The following is a 21,283-nucleotide window of genomic DNA, read 5'->3' on the forward strand; positions in this document are numbered from 1 at the left end:
TCTTCCAATACAAGCATTTGTGAATGCCTGGCAAAATCTGAAATAGTGAACAGTGACCAATTCTCAGGGATTAAGGCAAAGTAGTCACATAATTGTGGCGATCCCGTGTTAACCAGTGTTGGCCATTTGATTCACTGACAAGGTTTGTTTATAATAAAAATGGATTATTGTTGAGTTTATTTAAGGAACCTGGTGGATTTTCGTTTTATTCCGGATAATGAACCAATAAAGCATTTTGGTAAATGAATCAACAAATTTATAGTATTTCAGGAACAGTGGGACAAAACTATCAGTGCGCTCCGCCTGTCACAGTAGGCAGCTGTTTGGGACAAAAACACAACACCAGCTTCCTGCTAACCCAGAGGCTTCATTCAGGATACCAGATAAGGAGATGGAGGATATCCTTAGCAGTGCTACATGGCACACATTGTCGAGGAGTGTGAAATATAAAGCCGCACGCAGCACACAACGAAATGTTGAGTGACGTGCAGCTGGTAGGAAGAACGACTGGCCGAGTAGGCAGCCCGGGGCTGTGGGGGGACGAGGTCAATGCTAGGAATCACTCCCTCCGCTCTCCCGGATCCCAGTAAGACATCCCCCAAGCACACTGGCAGCTTGCTGCCATTAGGGGCCACTGCGGGAGAGGCTGGCAACCCACTGGCAACCAGTCACAGCGACACACTCTGACTCCTGGAGTCCAGAGTCGGCTCGCCCCATGTTTCCCAGTAACCCGCTGAGCGACGGGGAACTCACGTTGTCATTGGGATAGAGGACGCGGGAGATGTTCTCAGCCAGGTTCCTGTCGAGGACTGCCTGGATGTAGCCACCAACGTTGACTGAAACAAGAGAAAGAGAGACAGAGGGGGAGGAAAGAGACATGTACACAAAAGGATGAGTGCATGGGGCAGTGTCAGCATCTTGCATTTACACAGCACTGCAATAGCAACAAGATATTCCAAATATTCCGCAGAAATATCAAACAATATTGGATGCCAAATCACACGCAGAACTATGAGGACAGGTATCAAACACTTGGTTAAAACTAGAAGATTTTAAGGAGCTTCTTACAAAGAGGGAGCTTTAGAAAGCTGGTGATCCCTTCCCTATTTCAGAGTCCTAACCGATGACAATGCTTCCCAGTTGTTGAGAGCACCAATACTGCCACAGCCACTCTGCTATCTGTTCAACAAGGAGCATTACCTCCTACCTTCCTGGATGAGTGCTCCACACCATCCAGGCCAGAGCAGCCCACATAAATCCGCACTCCAAGCCCCAGGAAATCCAGGATTTCCACCCAGTGACAATGCAGGGTCAGCAATGCAATTCCAAGTTAGGATGGGGCATGGGTTGGAGGGGAACCAGGGTGCCCCCATGCAGGTTCTGACCTTGCCCGCCTAGGTGGTCGAGGTTGAGAATTTGGAAGGTGCTGTCGAAGGAGTTGAGGCGGTGCACGCAGGTGGTTACACACTGCTGCCGCTGGGCGTCGGCGATGGAGGGAGACAACACTGAGGTGGTGAGTGGGGTGCCAATTAAACGGGCCACACTTCATCTTGGCTGGGTGTAAAGCTTGAATGCAGTTGAAGCCACACTCATTCAGGCAAATTCTATTAGCAACAGCTGAACTGGACAGTTATTTAACAGGCTGAGTTTGCCCTGCTTTTTGTTTATATGTCACATTTCCACATTGTCCAGGTAGATGCCAGTGATGTAGTTGTTGTGGAACAACAGGGCATGGGATAGAGCTCGCACCGAAGCACAAGTCTTCAGTAGCATTGCCGGAATGTAGTTAGGGTGTGCGGCCTTTGCAATATCCAGTGCCTCTAGCTATTTAATTCATATCGCATGGAGTGTATCGTCTGGGATGCTGGGGTCCTCTCGAGGTGGATCATCCACTCAGCACTTCAGGCTGAAGGTGAATGAAGATGAAACGGAACACTTCAGCCTTGTCTTTTACACTGAAGTCCCGGGTTGCCCCGTTGTGGAGGATTGGGATCTCTGTGGAGTCTCCATATTCTTAGTGACTTAACCATCCCAACACCATTGAGGGAGGTAATGGCCTAGCGGTATAATTGCTAGACTACTAATTCACAAACTCAGCTGACGTTTTGGGGACCAGGTTTAAATCCCATCTTGGTAGATGGTGGAATTTGAATTCAATGTTTTTTTTTGAAAAGTCTGGAAATAGCCGTCTAACAATGACCATGAATCCACTGTCGATATCTGGGTAATGAGGCGACATATTGTGCGAACACAATTCTGCTGCCCACAATGCCTCACGGCTGCTCAGTGTGAAATCTGTCCCATTCAGCATTAACGGGAGTGCCACACATCATGATGGAGGGTATCCTCAATGTGGAGCTGGGACTTACAGACAACACAACACCGTTAGGTGGAAAGGCAAGCTAGGAGAGAGATACAGGTCACAAAGAGATACTGGTGGGTGAAGTGGACAAAATGTTGGCAAGTGGAGTGTAAGGTGGGAAAATGTGAAGTCTTTCATTTTGTAAGGGAGGACAGAAGAACAGAATATTATTTAAAGGTAGAGAAACTACAAAACAAAAGGGATTTGGGGGAAAAGCTTGTGCATGAATCACAAAGTGTGCCTTACTGCAACGATGCAACAATTCCTGGGAATTACAGACCAGTCAGTTTTATGTCAGTGGTGAGCAAAATATTGGAGAGGATTCTTAGAGACAGGATTTATGATTACTTGAGAAACAATAGTTTGATTAGAGATAGTCAGCAAGGCTTTGTCAGGGGCAGGTCATACCTCACAAACCTTCTGGAATTCTTTGAGGATGTGACAAAACACAGTGATGAAGGTAGAGCAGTTGATGTGGTGTACATGGACTTTAGCAAGGCGCTTGATAAGGTTCCCCATGGTAGGCTCATTCAGAAAGTAAGGAGGCATGGGATACAGGGAAACCTGTCTGTCTGGAGACAGAATTGGCTGGCCTATTGATGGGGGTGAAAAGTATTCAGCCTGGAGCTTGGTGACCAGTGGTGTTCCACAGAGATGTTCTGGGACCTCTGCTCTTTGTGATTTTTTTATACATGACTTGGATGAGGAAGTGGAAGGGTGGGCTAGTAAGTTTGCCAATGAAATGAAGGTTGGTGGAGTTGTGGATAGTGTGGAGGGCTGTTTAGGTTGCAATGGGACATTGACAGGATGCAGAACTGGGCTGAGAAGTGGCAGATCGAGTACTGCCTGGAAAAGTGTGAAGTCATTCACTCTGGAAGGTCGAATTTGAATGCAGCATCCAGGGTTAAAGGCAGGATTCTTGACAGTGTGGAGGTACGGGGATCTCAAGGTCCATGCCCACAGATCGTTCAAAGTTGCCACCCAAGTTGATAGGGATGTTAAGGCGGCGTATGGTGTGTTAGCTTTCATTAGCATAGGGACTGAGTTTAAGAGCTGTGAGGTTATGCTGCATCTCTGTCGAGTCCTGGTTAGACCACACTTGTAATATTGTTTTCAGTTCTGGTCACCTCATTTGAGAAAGATGTGGAAGCTTTAGAGAGGCTGCAGAGGAGATTTCCCAGGATGTTGCCTGGACTGGAGGGCATGTCTTATGAAGACAGGTTGAGGGAGCTAGGGCTTTTCTCATTAGAGCAAAGAAGGATGAGAGGTGACTTGATAGAGGTGTACGAGATGATGAGTGGCATAGATAGAGTGGAGAGCCAGAGACCTTTTCCCAGGGTGGAAATGTCTATCACAAGGGTGTAATTTTAAGATAATTGGAGGACGGTTTAGGGGAGATGTTAGAGGTAGGTTCTTTACTCAGAAAGTAGTGGGTGTGTGGAACGCACAGCCAGTAGTGGGAGTAGAGTCAGAGACATTAAGGACATTTAAGCAACTCTTGGATAGGCCAATGGATGATAGTAAAATGAAGGGTTAGTCTGATCTTAGAGCAGGACAAAAGGCCGCCACAACATCAAGGGCCGAAGGGCCTGTACTGTGCTGTCCAGTTCTGTATTTATTCCTCAGTCACTGCCTGGAGACCAGGTTGAGGTAGCTATTTTAGCAGTCACCACATTGAGGGAGAGCAGACGCGGAACCCAGAGGTATTTATAAGCAGAGGCCGAGACCCACAGGAAGTCCCAGCATGAGCAGGGCAGGAAGTGGAAACAGAAACCAGTTGGGGCTCTCAGTCCGCACAGAGGGACAGTCACATCTTCACAGAAAGATCCAGCAGACCACAAGGCTAAAGCCCATTGCAGTTGAACAGTCGCTGACAATTCTAGCGGGTAGACAGGCTGAGAAGAGTCTCTGCAGCTCTAGCTTTATACACAACTGATCCTGAAATTACATAGAAAAAAGGGGGGGCAACTCACAGTCCTCCAGTTTAAACTCATTGGGTGCTTTGGCAGACCACAGCCGCATCGTGTTCACAGTGTTGTTCTTATAGCCCGGCACTGGGGTGTCATAAGGTAAAGCCAGCACAACCTAAACACACAGGAGAAAGATTACTGCGCCACAACACAGCAAACATGCAGTCCGTACAAAAGGGGTGGACCTTTCCCATCAAATACTCCCAGGACTGTGACAGCACGGAATTAAAGTTCCCTCAAAACCTTCAAGGACAGGTAGCGTACAAGATCAACTCCAGGAAAAGCTCCCTCTACTTTTTTTTTAAAAACTGAGAGTAAAGCCTCCTCTCCACTTTTGTGCAAACAACAAAGATCCCTCTATTCTTTCAGGTGGGAAGTAAAGTTGCTGCTACTGCTTTAACCTGAGGAGTAAAGGTTCCTCTACTCTTAAACTAAAAGTAAATGGAAAATAGAGCTCCCTCTACGCTGTCCTGTCAAACACTCCCTGGACAGGAACAGCACAGGGCTAAACACAGATTAAAGCTCCCTTTACTCTTTAAAACTGAGTGTAAAGCTCGCTCTGCACAGTTCCCACTATGTTCTCCCAGGATGTATTGCCAAAGTGCTGCACTGTCTGAGCTGCCATTTTTCAGTTGGGACATTACACCAAGTTCCCATTTGCCGCCTCAGGTGTACGAAAGGTCACTGTTGGAAAGAGAGTGGGGTGTAGGGTCAACATCTACTCCATCGCTGTCAACAAAACAACAGGCAGTCTAGCTATTACTGAGGAGGTGCTTGTGGGATCTTGCTCTGCGCAAATCCAGTGACAACACTTCAGATCAAACACTTCACTGGCCATGAACTGCTCTTGGCCATCCCATGGCAGCGGGCAGCCATTTGTCCTGGTCACCGGTTCCTGGGAAAGCGCTCCTCACCTGGGTATCCACCCACTTGACCCCCTCAGGGGTGTGCTCCACTCGGCCGTAGAAGTTGACGGGGATGGTGTACTCGGGCCGGGCCTTCTCCCAGGGATTGCCGTACCTCAGCCAGTCATCAGCCTCCTCCACCTGCCGGTTACAGACAGCGGTTAGAGCAGGGAAGACAAACCAGCCGGCATTACCGGAGTGAGTGAGGGCCCCTCCACCGCCAACCCACCCCTCACCTACCTGCTCATACCCATCGATGCAACCATCAGCCCACAATCCAGCAGACACTGAGGAGATCCTACCTGCTTCACCCCACTTCCAGCGGCCCCTTTCTCCCACTCCTCAGGGTGAGGCGAAGAAAAGGCTGGTGTAAGACACTGTGCCCATCTCCCCACAACAAAACACACAACTCCCAAAACAACAACATCCTCAGGCTGGAGAGGGGCGGAGTACCAGGACTGCAGTTAGCGCCTCCCGCCGATTCTCTGCAGAGACCCCGCACCAAAGTCAGGACTTCATGACTTAGACTGACGCTCCCAGTTCAGAGGTCACACTGTATTGTGGAAGGGTCAGAGGTCAGCATCGAGGGAAGGTGGGACTGGTCAAAGGTCAGTGTCAAGAAAGCATCAACACTGAGGGAACCTAGGGGCCATTACAGGTCAAGCACAGAGGGGACGCCAGACTCATGAAAGGTCTGCGCACCATCAACACCAAAACTACAGAGGGGCAGAGGGTAAATTTGCCCCCGAGCATTCCCAAGACGACCAGGGAAAATCCAATGACAGGGGCAACCAACTGGAGAAAACTCACCAGTAAACAGAATGGACAGAATGTGTGAGGAGCCGCTGCTGCTGTGATCACAGGCTGGCTCTCCCTTACATTTGCCAGCAATTAAACTCATTATGAGCCTATCAGCAGCAAAATGCCAAGTGAAACCATCTGTGATAACGGGAGCCATGAGCAAAGCTGCCGGGCTGGAGGAGCAGCTTTGAAAGTTTTCGACAATGGCATACTCAGCTCACTTGGAAGCAGGAAACCTTGCAGTCAACGAGGTACTGAATTCCTTGGACAGAAATGTGGAATCTCCAACTTAAGGCTGCGTAACATCAGCAGCTGGAAGGGTTTGGAGGGATATGGGCTGGGTGCTGGCAGGCGGAACTAGATTTGTGTTGGGATATCTGGTCGGCATGGATGGGTTGGACCGAAGGGTCTGTTTCCGTGCTGTACATCTCTATGACGCAATGACTCTATATGGGAAATCTAGTGGATGCTATTGTAATGAAGACTGGTACTGGTTAATTCAACAGTGAAATGCAAATCTTAAATTGAACAAGACTTTTATAGCACCACATCTTATTGTGTCAGATAACTGGAATTACTTGAGCTACAGTGACTACACATTAAATTTGCTATCTTTTTGCTGCAATCTCACCAGTCTCCTGCTTGGGGAGTCTACAACCAAGGGGCACAAGTTATACGTAAACAGGACGGCATTTAAGACTGAGAGGAGGAGAAAGCTGTTTTTATTCAGAGGGTAATGGACCTTTGAATTCTCTCCGCTGTGAAGACTTCCAATCTTTGAAAATGTTCAAAGGTAGTGTTTGATAGATTTCCGACTATCAGTGACGTACAGGGCTGTGGGATGGAGTGAGTAAAAGGTACTGAAGTGTGTGATTTTATTAGATGGTGTAGCAGGCTTGATGGGCTGAATGGTCAACTCCTGCTCCCATGTTCCAGTGAAACTGGGTTCAAGAAAAACAAGGGCAAAGTTTAAATTGCTTCTCAAGCTGAATACAGGATGTGACAATCCCTGGGGACAGGCACACACGTGAAGGGTCAATGATGTCTACAGCCTATATGTGAACGGACAGAAAAGCTGGTTCCTCAGTTACTAGGCCTGGGTCTGTCTTACAGAAGCAGCAGAGGTCGGAAAATGTTGCTCTCTGCGGGCTGCCAGTGAAGAGATAGATCCTCCCCCTGCTGGTCTACAGGCTGACAGTGCAGGAGGTCTGTAACCTAGCTGCGTCGCATTGCAGTCACTGAAACCTGACAGTGATGGGGGCGGGGGCGGGGGCGGGGGCGGGGGCGGGGGCGGGGGCGAAATGCTGCAGTCACTCGCCTGCGAGGTACTCTGGGCTAAAGCAGGCAGCTGAAAGGTTTAGCTCCTACAAACTATCAAAGGCAGCTAGCAAAACCTGCTGCCCTGTAACATGGCACCTCAGAGAACTGTGCAATGGGCACTGAGACAGCTCTGGCTGTGCTGTAGCGATATTGGCCCAAGCTTAGCCTGGGATTAGCAGAAGGGCAATCACTAAAGGGATTCAGAAAGTGAGGAGGGAAGTAGGATTGGATGGGGCGAGTAAATAAAGAGAGTGGGATTAGATTGGGTGGGATTTTAAAGAGTGCAGGGAGTAGAAGCTGGAGACAATTAAGTGTGATATTATTTGGTATGGAGAGTAGGAAAAGATTGGGCATAGACTGCGCGGGGTAGGCTGTGCAAGGACGATAGGATATTAAAAGGTGCAAGATAGGAACAGAAGTGGTCGGGGAGGGAACGAGTGGGATAAGACAGTGTTGGAGGAGTGAGATAAGAGTGGATAGCTTGAGAAGTGTTTTACTGCAGAATCTGGCACTTTCTTTAATTGTAACCAAACTGCTCCAGTCAGAGACAATCCACATTCCAAACTGAGACAGATCGTAAACTCCTGGAAGTGGCCACACCTCATGAGGGCCCACATTGAAAAGTAGCCCCTGCTCAGGGCGCACTGCACCATCCAAGGGTATGCACAGAGAGTGGGCCACTCAGTTTGCAATGAGGGAGCACGATGCCCGAGGGTTCGCGCTGACCTCACTCTCAGATGGCACATCAAACCTAACATCTGCTCTCTTGGGTGGATGTGAAATAACTCCATGCCCCCTTACTGGGGAGAGAGGCAGAGGCAAGTTCTCTCAACCAGGCGGCCAATCAGTACAGCGTGTGGGATTCTGCCGTGTATGCACTGAAGTCAAATATTACAGACGCGAGAGGAGCCCCACGTCAAGTCAGAGAGGAGGAATATCCGGTGTCTGCAGGCGAAATGAGCAGTATCAGATAGTGTGGGAGAGGCACAGCCATCAACATAGGCAGCACCTGTTGGTTCCAGAATTACTGCAGTGACCTTTAGGATCTGAAAGTCCAAACCACTCCCGTTTGACCTTTATCAGGTCCTCTGAACATGATCAGGGAGGCAAAGGGTGGGGTGGGAAAATTTCTGCCTCTCCCTTCTTATTTGCCAGTCTATTTTGAATCAGATTAGAATTATACCTCTACAAATCACAGACTCCTTCAAATTCCCCTCATGCACTTGGGGCTAAAATCAGACGCTCAGTTAAATGGCACAGAAACAGGGCATTTGGTCCATCAGTTTCTGCTGGTAATTATACTCCACTCAGCTTAATCCTAGATTCCCTTCTCCCTCATGTCTTTGTCAAAGATCCACCTTTAACATATCTATATGATTGATCTTAACCACTCCCTGCACTGCTGAGTTCCACATTCTAACCACTTTCTCAATAGAGAGCTCCCAACTGGATGTCTGGGTCACTATCGCATATCAATCAACGTTTTTCCCCACATAAGGAAACATTGTCTCCTTAACCACACTGTCAAAGCCTTGCAGGGTTTTTAAAAGAACTCGGGATGCAGGAAATCAGAAAGAGCAAGGAGAAAGGGCTGGAGAAACTCAACAGGTCTGTCAGCATCAGCGGAGAGAGAAACGGTCAATGTTTATGGTTGTGGAGATGAGTCAAGACTCAAAATATTGATTCTGTTTCTCTCTCCACAGAGGCTGCCAGACCTGCTGAGTTTCTCCAGCTCTTTCTGGTTTTAAACAACTGTTTAAGTTCAATCCGAAGCGGCCTCCTTCCAACTCAATACCCTGCTCCAGCTTTCACCTCACACCCTTGGATCCCTTTAGCCCCAAGGACTATACCTAACTCCATCCTGAAACATTCAACTTGGGCCTGAATCACTTACAGCCAATGCTGTAATAAATTCCACAGGCTCCCCACTCTCTGGGTGAAGACAGTTCTCATCTTCATCAATTATGGCCTACTCTGTAACCTTAGACTTCACCCCCTGGTTCTGAACTCATCGGGAAGGTCCTTTCCAGTTTGACCCTTGTCTGGCCCTGTTTGGATTCTGCACGTTTCCATGCGATTCGCCCCTCCTTCTTCCAAACTGCAGTGAACATAGGCCTAATCTGCCCCTGCTCCCACAGCCCACAAGTTGTTTCTTTTTAAGAGAAGCAGCTGCCTTAAGCTTTGTGTCACTGGGCTGCATATTCTTGGTGGCCCTCGCAATCGCTGCTTTCTTCTCCCGCGCCACACACCCCACAACTGTGCCTCATACTCTGGGCCTAGTCCCGAAGGCCTCGCGATAAGGAACGCAGAATGGAGATTAACGGAAGTTAACTCACCTGCCAGCCATTGGAAATCTTCTGGTTGAAGATGCCAAACTCATACCGGATGCCGTAACCGTAGGCAGCGAGACCCAGTGTCGCCATGGAGTCCAGGAAACAGGCTGGACACAAGACAGCACCAGTCAGCTATTTTAGAATTCACAACTTCATTCCAAATTTTGAGGAGTATCTCCTTGATTGTGATTGTACTCATGCTGAGAACCCACAAATATTGACTTCATCAACGGATGCAGGATTTTAACAGTCAGTGGGTACCCGGTAGAGGTTAATCAACAAGGGTGACACAATACACATTTGAAGGACTAAATGTGTCTGCTTTTCACTCACACACGGAAACACGGTGAAAAGGATTGGGGCCTACATCAGTGATTGTGTCCAGACACCTGTCTCTCTCTCTCTCACACACACACACACACACACACACACACACACAGTGACAGTGAAAGGGTGTGCGTGTCTGTCTGTCTGTCTGACACACACACACAGAGCAGGTCAGAGGCTGGGAATATTGCAGTGAGTGTGCAAGGCACAAGTCAGGAGGGTGATGGAATACTCCCACTCGCCTTCAATGGATGAAGCTCCAACATCACTCGAGAAGCACCACACCATTCAGGACAAGGCAGCCCCCAATTCTTGACTGGCACTACATCATACGCTCAGTGGCAGCAGTGTGTACCATCCACAAGGCGCACTGCACCAACTCACTAAGGCTCCTTAGACAGCACCTTCCAAACCATGTCTAGAAGGACAAGGGCAGCAGCTAGATGGGAACACTGTCCCCTGCAAGTTTCCTTTCAAGCCGTTCATCATCCTCACTTGGAAATACATCACTGTCCTTTCACTGTCACTGGGTCAAACCCTGGAACGACCTCCCTAAGAGCATTGTGACTCTGACTGCAACGGTTCAAGGTGGCAGCTCACTACCACCTTCTCGAGGGGCAACTAGGGTTGGGCAGTAAACACTGGCCCAGCCAGCAATGTCGCATCCCATGAATAAATACCGAAAAAGGACAGAGATCGGACAGCAATGCGCATCTCTCTCTCTCACACACACCCACACACACTAAACCCACACCCCACCCCACCCCCATCCACACCCCACCCCACCCCCATCCACACCCCACCCCACCCCCATCCACACCCCACCCCACCCACACCCCACACACCCCCACACCCCACCCCACACACCCCCACACCCCACACACCCCCACACCCCACCCCACACACCCCCACACCCCACCCCACACACCCCCACACCCCACCCCACCCACATCCACACCCCACCCCACCCACATCCACACCCCACCCCACCCACATCCACACCCCACCCCACCCACACCCCACCCCACACACCCCCACACCCCACCCCACACACCCCCACACCCCACCCCACACACATCCACACCCCACCCCACACACATCCACACCCCACCCCACACACATCCACACCCCACCCCACACACATCCACACCCCACCCCACACACATCCACACCCCACCCCACACACATCCACACCCCACCCCACACACATCCACACCCCACCCCACACACATCCACACCCCACCCCACACACATCCACACCCCACCCCACACACATCCACACCCCACCCCCATCCACACCCCACCCCACCCCCATCCACACCCCACCCCACACACCCCCACACCCCACCCCACACACCCCCACACCCCACCCCACACACCCCCACACCCCACCCCACACCCCACACCCCACCCCACACCCCACACACATCCCCACCCCACACACATCCACACCCCACCCCACACCCCACCCACATCCACACCCCACCCCACACACCCACACCCCACCCACATCCACACCCCACCCCACATCCACACCCCCCACCCACATCCACACCACACCCCACCCACATCCACACCACACCCCACCCACATCCACTCCACACCCCACCCACATCCACTCCACACCCCACCCACATCCACTCCACACCCCACCCACATCCACTCCACACCCCACCCACATCCACTCCACACCCCACCCACATCCACTCCACACCCCACCCACATCCCCACCCCACACACCCACACCCCACCCCACACACCCACACCCCACCCCACCCCCCCACACCCCACCCCACCCCCATCCACACCCCTCCCCACCCCCATCCACACCCCTCCCCACCCCCATCCACACCCCTCCCCACCCCCATCCACACCCCTCCCCACCCCCATCCACACCCCACCCCACACACCCGAACCCCACCCCACCCCCATCCACACCCCACCCCACACACATCCACACCCCACCCCACACACATCCACACCCCACCCCACCCACATCCACACCCCACCCCACCCACATCCACACCCCACCCCACCCACATCCACACCCCCCACCCACATCCACACCCCCCACCCACATCCACACCCCCCACCCACATCCACACCCCCCACCCACATCCACACCCCCCACCCACACCCCCCACCCACATCCACACCCCCCACCCACATCCACACCCCCCACCCACACCCCCCACCCACACCCCCCACCCACATCCACACCCCCCACCCACATCCACACCCCCCACCCACATCCACACCCCCCACCCACATTCACACCCCCCACCCACATTCACACCCCCCACCCACACCCCACCCCACACCCCCACACCCCACCCACATCCACACCCCACCCCACACCCCACCCACATCCACACCCCCATCCAGACCCCACCCCACACACCCACACCCACATCCAGGCCCCACCCCACACACCCACATCCCACCCACATCCACACCCCCCACCCACATCCCACACCCACCCACATCCCCACCCCCCACCCACATCCCCACCCACATCCCCACCCCCCACCCACATCCCCACCCACATCCCCACCCACATCCCCATCCACACCCCATCCCACCCCCATCCACACCCCACCCCACCCCCATCCACACCCTACCCCACCCCCATCCACACCCCACCCCACCCCCATCCACACCCCACCCCACCCCCATCCACACCCCACCCCACCCCCATCCACACCCCACCCCACCCCCATCCACACCCCACCCCACCCCCATCCACACCCCACCCCCATCCACACCCCACACCCACACCCCCACCCACATCCACACCCCCCACCCACATTCACACCCCCCACCCACATTCACACCCCCCACCCACATCCCCACCCCCCACCCACATCCCCACCCCCATCCACACCCCACACCACACACATCCACACCCCACACCACACACATCCACACCCCACCCCACACACCCACACCCCACACACATCCACACCCCACCCCACACACCCACACCCCACACACATCCACACCCCACCCCACACACCCACACCCCACACACATCCACACCCCACCCCACACACCCACACCCCACACACATCCACACCCCACCCCACACACCCACACCCCACACACATCCACACCCCACCCCACACACCCACACCCCACACACATCCACACCCCACCCCACACACCCACACCCCACACACATCCACACCCCACCCCACACACCCACACCCCACACACATCCACACCCCACCCCACACACCCACACCCCACACACATCCACACCCCACACACATCCACACCCCACCCCACACACCCACACCCCACCCCACACCCCACACACATCCACACCCCACCCCACACCCCACCCACATCCACACCCCACACACACACCCCACCCACATCCACACCCCACCCCACACACCCACACCCCACCCACATCCACACCCCACCCCACACACCCCACATCCCACCCACATCCACACCCCCCACCCACATCCCACCCACATTCACATCCCCCACCCACATCCACCCACATCCACTCCACACCCCACCCACATCCACTCCACACCCCACCCACATCCACTCCACACCCCACCCACATCCACTCCACACCCCACCCACATCCACTCCACACCCCAACCACACCCCCCCCACCCCCATCCACACCCCCCCACCCCCATCCACACCCCACCCCACCCCCATCCACACCCCACCCCACCCCCATCCACACCCCACCCCACCCACATCCACACCCCACCCCACACACCCACACCCCACCCACATCCCCACATCCCACCCACATCCCACCCACATCCACACCCCCCACCCACATCCCACCCACATCCCACCCACATTCACATCCACCCACATCCACTCCACACCCCACCCACACCCCCCCCACCCCCCACCCACACCCCACCCCCATCCACACCCCACCCCACCCCCATCCACACCCCACCCCACACACATCCACACCCCACCCCACACACATCCACACCCCACCCCACACACACCCACACCCCACCCCACACACACCCACACCCCACCCCACCCACACCCACACCCCACCCACACCCACACCCCACACACATCCACACCCCACCCCACACACATCCACACCCCACCCCACACACATCCACACCCCACCCCACACACATCCACACCCCACCCCACACACATCCACACCCCACCCCCATCCACACCCCACCCCACCCCCATCCACACCCCACCAAACCCCACACACCCCACCCCACACACCCCCACACCCCACCCCACACACCCCCACACCCCACCCCACACACCCCCACACCCCACCCCACACCCCACACACATCCCCACCCCACACACATCCCCACCCCACCCCACACCCCACCCACATCCACACCCCACCCCACACACCCACACCCCACCCACACCCACACCCCACCCCACATCCACACCCCCCACCCACATCCACACCCCCCACCCACATTCACACCCCCCACCCACATTCACACCCCCCACCCACATCCACACCCCCCACCCACATCCACACCCCCCACCCACATCCACTCCACACCCCCCACCCACATCCACTCCACACCCCCCACCCACATCCACTCCACACCCCACCCACATCCACTCCACACCCCACCCACATCCACCCACATCCACTCCACACCCCACCCACATCCCCACCCCACACACCCACACCCCACCCCACCCCCCCACACCCCACCCCCATCCACACCCCTCCCCACCCCCATCCACACCCCACCCCACACACCCGAACCCCACCCCACCCCCATCCACACCCCACCCCACACACATCCACACCCCACCCCACACACATCCACACCCCACCCCACCCACATCCACACCCCACCCCACCCACATCCACACCCCACCCCACCCACATCCACACCCCCCACCCACATCCACACCCCCCACCCACATCCACACCCCCCACCCACATTCACACCCCCCACCCACATTCACACCCCCCACCCACATTCACACCCCCCACCCACACCCCACCCCACACACCCACACCCATCCACACCCCACCCCACACCCCACCCACATCCACACCCCACCCCACACCCCCACACCCCACCCACATCCAGACCCCACCCCACACACCCACACCCACATCCAGACCCCACCCCACACACCCACACCCCACCCACATCCACACCCCCCACCCACATCCCACACCCCACCCACATCCCCACCCACATCCCCACCCACACCCCCACCCACACCCCCACCCACACCCCCACCCACACCCCATCCCCACCCCCATCCACACCCCTCCCCACCCCCATCCACACCCCACCCCACCCCCATCCACACCCCACCCCCATCCACACCCCACCCCCATCCACACCCCACCCCCATCCACACCCCACCCCCATCCACACCCCACCCCACCCACACCCCACCCCACACCCCACCCACATCCACACCCCACACCCACATCCACACCCCCCACCCACATTCACACCCCCCACCCACATCCACACCCCCCACCCACATCCACACCCCCCACCCACATCCACACCCCCCACCCACATTCACACCCCCCACCCACATTCACACCCCCCACCCACATCCCCACCCCCCACCCACATCCCCACACCCCACACACATCCACACCCCACCCCACACACCCACACCCACACACATCCACACCCCACCCCACACACCCACACCCCACACACATCCACACCCCACCCCACACACCCACACCCCACACACATCCACACCCCACCCCACACACCCACACCCCACACACATCCACACCCCACCCCACACACATCCACACCCCACCCCACCCACATCCACACCCCACACACACACACCCCACCCACATCCACACCCCACCCCACACACCCACACCCCACCCACATCCACACCCCACCCCACACACCCACACCCCACCCACATCCACACCCCCCACCCACATTCACATCCCCCACCCACATCCACCCACATCCACTCCACACCCCACCCACATCCACTCCACACCCCACCCACATCCACTCCACACCCCACCCACATCCACTCCACACCCACATCCACTCCACACCCCCATCCACACCCCCCCCCACCCCCATCCACACCCCACCCCACCCCCATCCACACCCCACCCCACCCCCATCCACACCCCACCCCACACACATCCACACCCCACCCCACACACATCCACACCCCACCCCACACACATCCACACCCCACCCCACACACATCCACACCCCACCCCACACACATCCACACCCCACCCCACACACATCCACACCCCACACACCCACACACATCCACACCCCACCCCACCCACACCCCACCCCACCCACACCCCACCCACACCCCACCCCACACACATCCACACCCCACACACATCCACACCCCACACACATCCACACCCCACCCCACACACCCACACCCCACACACCCACACCCCACACACATCCACACCCCACCCCACACACCCACACCCCACACACATCCACACCCCACCCCACACACATCCACACCCCACCCCACACACCCACACCCCACACACATCCACACCCCACCCCACACCCCACCCCACACACATCCACACCCCACCCCACACCCCACCCACATCCACACCCCACCCCACACACCCACACCCCACCCACATCCCCACATCCCACCCACATCCACACCCCCCACCCACATCCCACCCACATCCACACCCCCCACCCACATCCCACCCACATTCACATCCCCCACCCACATCCACCCACATCCACTCCACACCCCACCCACACCCCCCCCAACCCCCCACCCCCACCCCACCCCCATCCACACCCCACCCCACCCCCATCCACACCCCACCCCACCCCCATCCACACCCCACCCCACCCCCATCCACACCCCACCCCACCCCCATCCACACCCCACCCCACCCCCATCCACACCCCACCCCACCCCCATCCACACCCCACCCCACCCCCATCCACACCCCACCCCACCCCCATCCACACCCCACCCCACCCCCATCCACACCCCACCCCACACACATCCACACCCCACCCCACACACATCCACACCCCACCCCACACACATCCACACCCCACCCCACACACATCCACACCCCACCCCACACACATCCACACCCCACCCCACACACATCCACACCCCACCCCACACACACCCCACCCCACCCACACCCACACCCCACCCCACCCACACCCACACCCCACCCCACCCACACCCACACCCACACCCCACACACATCCACACCCCACCCCACACACATCCACACCCCACCCCACACACATCCACACCCCACCCCACACACATCCACACCCCACCCCACACACATCCACACCCCACCCCACACACATCCACACCCCACCCCACACACATCCACACACATCCACACCCCACACACATCCACACCCCACACACATCCACACCCCACACACATCCACACCCCACACACATCCACACCCCACACACATCCACACCCCACACACATCCACACCCCACACACATCCACACCCCACACACATCCACACCCCACACACATCCACACCCCCACACCCCCACACACATCCACACCCCCACACCCCACACACATCCACACCCCACACACATCCACACCCCACACACATCCACACCCCACACACATCCACACCCCACACACATCCACACCCCACACACACCCACACCCCACACACACCCACACCCCACACACACCCACACCCATCCACACCCCACCCCACACACCCACACCCCACACACCCACACCCCACACCCCACACACCCACACACATCCCCACCCCACCCCACACACCCACACACATCCCCACCCCACCCCACACACCCACACACATCCACACCCCACCCCACACACCCACACCCCACCCCACACACCCACACCCCACACACATCCACACCCCACCCCACACACCCACACCCCACACACATCCACACCCCACCCCACACCCCACCCACATCCACACCCCACCCCACACCCCACCCACATCCACACCCCACCCCACACACCCACACCCCACCCACACCCCCACACCCCACCCACATCCACACCCCCCACCCCACACACCCACTCCACACCCCACCCACATCCACCCCACACACCCACACCCCACACACCCACACCCCACCCCACACATCCACACCCCACACACACCCCACCCCACACACCCACACCCCACACACACCCCACCCCACACACACCCCACCCCACACACCCCCACCCCACACACACCCCACCCCACACACCCCACCCCACACACCCACACCCCACACCCCACCCACATCCCACACCCCACCCACATCCACACCCCACCCACATCCACACCCCACCCACATCCCACACACCCACACCCCACCCACATCCACACCCCACCCCACACCCACCCACACCCCACCCACATCCACACCCCACCCCACACACATCCACACCCCACACACATCCACACCCCACACACATCCACACCCCACACACATCCACACCCCACACACATCCACACCCCACACACACCCACACCCCACACACACCCACACCCCACACACACCCACACCCCACACACACCCACACCCCACACACACCCACACCCATCCACACCCCACACCCATCCACACCCCACACCCATCCACACCCCACACCCATCCACACACATCCCCACCCCACCCCACACACCCACACCCCACACACCCACACCCCCACACACATCCCCACCCCACCCCACACACCCACACCCCACCCACATCCACACCCCACCCCACACACCCACACCCCCCACCCACATCCACACCCCCCACCCACATCCACTCCACACCCCACCCACATCCACTCCACACCCCACCCACATCCACTCCACACCCCACCCACATCCACTCCACACCCCACCCACATCCACTCCACACCCCACCCACATCCACTCCACACCCCACCCACATCCACTCCACACCCCACCCACATCCACACCCCACCCCACACCCCACCCCACACCCCACCCACATCCACACCCCACCCCACACCCCCACACCCCACCCACATCCACACCCCACCCCACACACCCACATCCACACCCCCCACCCACATCCACACCCCCCACCCACATCCACCCACCACACATCCACTCCACACCCCACCACACATCCACTCCACACCCCACCCACATCCACTCCACACCCCACCCACATCCACTCCACACCCCACCCACATCCACTCCACACCCCACCCACATCCACTCCACACCCCACCCACATCCCCACCCCACTCCACACCCCACCCACATCCACACCCCACCCACATCCACACCCCACACCCCACCCACATCCGCACCCCACACACCCACACCCCACCCACATCCACACCCCACCCCACACACCCCCCACATCCACACCCCACCCCACACACCCACACCCCACCCACATCCACACCCCACCCCACACACCCACACCCCACCCACATCCACCCCACACCCCACCCACATCCCACCCCACACACCCACACCCCACCCCACACCCCACCCACATCCCCACCCCACACCCCACCCACATCCACATCCCACCCCACACCCACACCCCACCCCACACACCCACAGCCCCCACCCACATCCACACCCCCCACCCACATTCACACCCACCACACATCCACTCCACACCCCACCCACATCCACTCCACACCCCACCCACATCCCCACCCCCATCCACACCCCTCCCCACCCCCACCACTCCCCACCCCCATCCACACCCCACCCCCATCCACACCCCATCCCACCCCCATCCACACCCCACCCCACCCCCATCCACACCCCACCCCCAGCCACACCCCACCCCACACACAGCCACACCCCACCCCACACACAGCCACACCCCACCCACATCCCACCCACATTCACACCCCCCACCCACATTCACCCACTACACATCCACTCCACACCCCACCCACATCCACTCCACACCCCACCCACATCCCCACCCTCATCCACACCCCACCCCACACACCCACACCCCACACACATCCACACCCACACCCCACACACATCCACACCCCACCCCACACACCCACACCCCACACACATCCACACCCCACCCCACACACCCACACCCCACACACATCCACACCCCACCCCACACCCCACACACATCCACACCCCACCCCACACCCCACACACATCCACACCCCACCCCACACCCCACCCACATCCACACCCCACCCCACACACCCACACCCCACCCACATCCACACCCCACATCCCACCCACATCCCACCCACATCCACACCCCCCACCCACATCCCACCCACATTCACACATCCCACCCACATTCACACCCCCCACCCACCACACATCCACTCCACACCCCACCCACATCCACTCCACACCCCACCCACACCCCACCCCACACACCCCACCCCACACACCCCACCCCACACACCCCACCCCACCCCACACACCCCACCCCACCCCACACACCCCACCCCACCCACCACACCCCACCCCCATCCACACCACACCCCACCCCCATCCACACCACACCCCACCCCCATCCACTCCACACCCCACCCCCATCCACTCCACACCCCACCCCCATCCACTCCACACCCCACCCCCATCCACTCCACACCCCACCCCCATCCACTCCACCCCCCACCCCCATCCACTCCACCCCCCACCCCCATCCACTCCACCCCCCACCCCCATCCACTCCACCCCCCACCCCCATCCACTCCACCCCCCACCCCCATCCACTCCACCCCCCACCCACATCCACTCCACCCCCCACCCACATCCACTCCACCCCCCACCCACATCCACTCCACCCCCCACCCACATCCACTCCACCCCCCACCCACATCCACTCCACCCCCCACCCACATCCACTCCACCCCCCACCCACACACCCCACCCATACACCCCACACACCCCACACACACACCCCACACACCCCACACACACACCCCACACAACACCCCCCACACACCCCCCACACACACCCCACACACACACACCCCACACAACACACACCCCACACAACACACACACACCCCACACAACACACACACACCCCACACAACACACACACACCCCACACAACACACACACCCCACACAACACACACACCCCACACAACACACACACACCCCACACAACACACACACCCCACACAACACACACACCCCACACAACACACACAACACACACACCCCACACAACACACACAACACACACACCACACACACCACACACAACACACACAACACACACAACACACACAACACACACACCACACACCCCACCC

The 21,283-nt window shown here is 57.6% G+C and overlaps 1 protein-coding gene across 1 annotated transcript in view; it reads right to left on the reverse strand.

The window, feature by feature from the left end:
• LOC122547819 (glycogen phosphorylase, muscle form-like) overlaps nucleotides 1-21,283 on the reverse strand; it is a 103,022-nt gene that overhangs the window by 29,826 nt on the left and 51,913 nt on the right. Inside the window, exons 3-6 of the mRNA XM_087983598.1 lie at nucleotides 9,695-9,823; nucleotides 5,247-5,378; nucleotides 4,336-4,447; nucleotides 754-836 (exon numbers count right to left, since the gene is read on the reverse strand). Of these exons, the coding sequence (XP_087839724.1) occupies nucleotides 754-836; nucleotides 4,336-4,447; nucleotides 5,247-5,378; nucleotides 9,695-9,823 (456 nt within the window). The remainder of the gene's footprint in view (nucleotides 1-753; nucleotides 837-4,335; nucleotides 4,448-5,246; nucleotides 5,379-9,694; nucleotides 9,824-21,283) is intronic.

The sequence above is a fragment of the Chiloscyllium plagiosum genome, unplaced genomic scaffold, assembly GCF_037043375.1.
Source record: "Chiloscyllium plagiosum isolate Xiang-an unplaced genomic scaffold, Cpla_swu_hap1 HiC_scaffold_46, whole genome shotgun sequence".
NCBI classification, from domain to species: domain Eukaryota; kingdom Metazoa; phylum Chordata; class Chondrichthyes; order Orectolobiformes; family Hemiscylliidae; genus Chiloscyllium; species Chiloscyllium plagiosum.